The sequence below is a fragment of the Anneissia japonica genome, unplaced genomic scaffold (genome assembly GCF_011630105.1).
Source record: "Anneissia japonica isolate Jap-2015-1 unplaced genomic scaffold, ASM1163010v1 scaffold287982_len162305_cov178, whole genome shotgun sequence".
Lineage (NCBI taxonomy): Eukaryota > Metazoa > Echinodermata > Crinoidea > Comatulida > Comatulidae > Anneissia > Anneissia japonica.
In genome coordinates, this window is record NW_022721545.1 from 107,954 (window position 1) to 112,091 (window position 4,138).

The 4,138-nt window shown below is 47.3% G+C and overlaps 1 protein-coding gene across 1 annotated transcript; it reads right to left on the bottom strand.

Annotated features, from left to right (window-relative positions):
- Positions 1 to 2,031: 2,031 nt before the first annotated feature.
- On the bottom strand, positions 2,032 to 3,375 carry LOC117111592 (semaphorin-1A-like). The gene has a single exon (XM_033254542.1). It carries the CDS (start codon positions 3,373 to 3,375, stop codon positions 2,032 to 2,034), a length of 1,344 nt encoding a protein of 447 aa, XP_033110433.1.
- Positions 3,376 to 4,138: the final 763 nt, after the last annotated feature.

Below are 4,138 nucleotides of genomic sequence, written 5' to 3' on the forward strand. Positions count from 1 at the left end.
GTCGGAGAAAGGAAAACCGGATTGCTGTTCCACAGTCGTGACGACGTCCATTGAAGAGGAACGAGCGAAGAGAAGGGACGAGTTGGTCTTCCACAGCAAGGACGAGTTGGTCTTCCACAGCAAGGATCTGGGAGGTGGGCGAACAAAGTTGTTCGTTCTTCGCTGCGGCGATCCCCTGTGCGCACGGGCTCGCGACTTTTGCGTCGGCGCCCGTGAAAATTTGAACGAATGTTGGAAGAACATAAATATAAAAACCTGAATTTTTGCAAGGAGATGGCAGTAACGAGACGATTTTCAACGAATAAGATATATTGTTCAGTCGAATGCATCCAGTGCAGACGTCGATAAAAAAAAAAAGTTGCAAAGCAAAATAGCCCATAGAATGAGCAAGTAGGACGAGATTTCCGAAGGTTTCTTCGTGATGCGTGGTTTTCTGGCGAAGGGATTTCATCGATTCACGATAGGCAACGTCGGAGAGCACGTTCGTTTTTACTGTGTCATCGGGGACAAAGGAAATATATTTCACCAAAGTCCGATACTCGAACAACAGAAGAACATCTTCCATTCGGACGGAACTGACTCCGTCCTTATTCGCATAGACTCCTCGTCGATTTCTAGCAATAGTCGTACCTTCGAATATTACAACGACGGATGTGAGGGAAACAAACGCATTGCAGTTGCAACCAAAGATTCGAAATGTTTTTTCACATATACCTACGAATGGTACGACGAAATTCCTTCCCTGAAGTTGCTGTGCAAGCGAACGATAGTCTCAAACGACGTGCATCGCGAAGTCTTACCCATGTTACTTAGAAAGTACGTACAACAGGAGGATAGACCGACCGTCTTTCTGTGGATAAACAAATACGAACATTATGCCATTTCGTCTTAGGTTTCGACATTAAGTACGATGTACGTTATGCGGTTTACAGGAACTTTCATTATTATTGATTATGTGGGTTGAGTGTTGATTAGACGAAATAAAAGAAAAGAAAAACAATCAAACTATGTATCAATCTTCGTTTATTTCAATTTTAAAATAAAAAATGCATTTGCGCATGTTCGCATGTTGCGATGATATTAAGTTATTTTTTAAAATCTTTATTTGAACACAAACACATTTCTCAGAAACCGCTGCTAATATATGGAATGAGTGTAAGGAGATGGTCCGTAAAGAGGTGGAAGCGGTGGCATATATTATAGAAGATTTTCAACGAATAAGATATATTGTTCAGTCGAATGCATCCGGTGTAGACGTCGATGAAAAGAAAAATTGCAAAAAAAGTAGCCCATAGGATGCACGAGTGGGACGAGATTTCAGAAGGTTACTTCATGATGCGTGGTTTTCTGGCGAAGGGATTTCATCGATTCACGATAGGAAACAGCCAGGACGTTCGATTTTACGGTGTCATCGAAGGCGAAGGAATAATAAAGGACGAAGGAATAATAATCGAAAATCCAACGTTCGGTCGACTGAAGAATCGTACCTTCGAATATTACAACGACGGAAGCGAGGGAAACAAAAGCATTGCGGTTGCAACCGAAGGTTCGGAGTGTTATTTCACATATTCCTACGAATGGTACGACGATATGCCTTCCCTGAAGTTTCTGTGCAAGCGAACGATCGTCTCAAACGACGTGCGTCACGAGGCATTTCCCAGGTTACTTAGAAAGTACGTTCAGCAGGTGGATAATCCGACCGTCGTACTGCTGATGAACAAATGCTCATATTCTAGTATACTTCCCTGCGTCTTAGGTTTCGACATTAAGTACGATGTACGTTATTCGGGTCTCTTATACCCATCTAGATGTGTATAGGTTCACATGGACTTTCATTATTGATTATGCTGGTTGAGTGTTGATTAGACGAAATAAAAGAAAAGAAAAACAAACAAATTATGTGTCAATCTTCGTTTATTTCAATTTTAAAATCAACAAAGCATTTGCCCCTGTTCGCATGTTCATAACTCTAACAGAAACGGATTATAAAAATACACAGATATGTAAAAAAAACAAACAATTTCTTTTTTTTTACCGTACCAGCAAAGTAACTTTAAAGGTAAACCAAACAATGCCCATAGCTTCAACTATACAAAGTGTCCACCCGATTGCCGCGAGTGCGACGAGACTGGTGTGATCCGTCGACGGCGAGTCCAGATAGGCGTTCTTCGCCTGCACGTTCGGCAAGTGCTCCGAACGCCTTCGGTCCAACTCGACGTCGGAGTTCGGCACGTGCTCCGACGGTCTTGGTTCCAAGTCGACGTCCGAGTTCGTCTTTTCCATTGTCTGCACGTGCTCCGACGGTCTTGGTTCCAACTCGACGCGGGCGTTCGTCGACATCAAACTGCAATGCGGATCTTGCTTGCGTGTGCGATCGTTCAGGAGTCGGCAATGCCGTAGAAGAGGTATTTCGTAAAGTCGATCGGTAGAGGTTACGTACAAAAAGTTCCCGTGCAACCCGGCGTTCGTGATCGGTTGCTCCGTCTGGCGCATGACGTACAGAAGGACGGCCCGATTTTCCGACATCACCAATTTCAAGACTCGACCGTCGTCCGTTCCGACGAAAACGACCGTACGGTTACCGGTCTCCGTCACGGTCAACGTCTTCAGCCTGTAGTTTTGTCGAACGAGCGTAAAGAGCGGGTCTTCACTTCCGACCGGTTCGTACAGCGACGGGTGCGATTTCACGAAGTTCAGATCTTCGTACGAGAGTAGAGTCGAGTCGACCGAACAATCGCCCGGTCTGTTGTCCGGAACGTCCTCGTCCGGGATGCGTCCCCAAGGTGCCGTCGGTCGCAAGAACGGACCTCTTTCGAAATTGTCCCTTATGTCATCGAGGCCGAAACGGCAGATGGCCGAGGCGGGTATTTCGTGTTCGCCCGTCGTGAAAACGGCGTAGTAGAAGACCTTTCCTCCGCGGACTGTCCGCACCACGTCCTGCAGGTAGTTGAAGCGGAACGGAAATTCCCCTCGGTCGAGTCGCGCCTTCAGAAAAGTCGTCCAACTGGAGTCCAGTATAGTTCTGCCTCCCTTGTCGTCGGTGCAAACGCGGGCGATTCGCGAACGGTAAATCTTCTCGCAGTTTTCTACGGAAACCTCTCGGAAGAAGAAAAACACTTTTCTTCCCTCTACAAACGAACCGACGAATTTCGGGTGATTCAGCCACAACGAATCGTGCCTCTTGGTTATGAGAGGAACAGCGTTGCCCATCGACCTCGTTAGTGCGGAATCCCTGCCGTTGAAATCGGCGACCGTCCCGGCGTACAGGCTACCCTCCGCGAAGACGGACGTTACTCTTTGGTCGACGGCGAACGGACAATTGTACAGACCGTCCGTCGCGTTCCTTCTCCTCCAATCACTCTCCAAGTTCGACATCTCGGCATGAATGCACTTCGGTTTCTGAGCGTTGGTTCCGCAGATCAACACCTGTCTCTTATACACATCTAGATGTGTATAAGAGACAGAAGATATATTGTTCAGTCGAATCTGCACTTCTTCTTGGCGACCGAGTCCGGCATCCAGTCTAACTTCGTAGCCGTCGAGGATTCTAGAGTTCGATCGAGATCGAACACGAACGCCGAGTTGTTCGCGCCCACGAACAGGGTTCGCCACTCATTCACCATTCGCAATTCGACGATGGACGAGATGCCGACGCTCGTTGCGAAATAGACGTCGATTTCGTCCGTCGAAGGCGATTGATCTTCGGTCGGCATAGGATACGCGACCGAAACTAACATCACTATCAGGGCGAAGAAGAACAGCATGCCGATTGTATTCTACTTTCTGCGTCTCGCGTTCATATGTTGATTTCGAAGCCAGTTGTTTCCTTTTAAAGAAGAGATCGTCGAGTATAAAAACAAGAAGAATAAGTAATTCGGGTAGCATTGTTCGTTCGCGACGAACCATGGCGTTGACGTTCAACATCAATCTCGAAGAAGGAAGCGGGACGTACAGGGCGAAAATGGATTGAGACGTTGGACGGTCATGTCCGGCTTCGTACAAGGTTTCGTGGACTTTAGACTCGGATGCGGAGAAGACGTCTATCGTTCCGGCGGCCAGATACTGTTGGATCTCTCCTCCGTCGCGACGTGTTCGCGCCCGATCGCAACGACCGTGAGGTTGTTGCGGTTTCTGGACG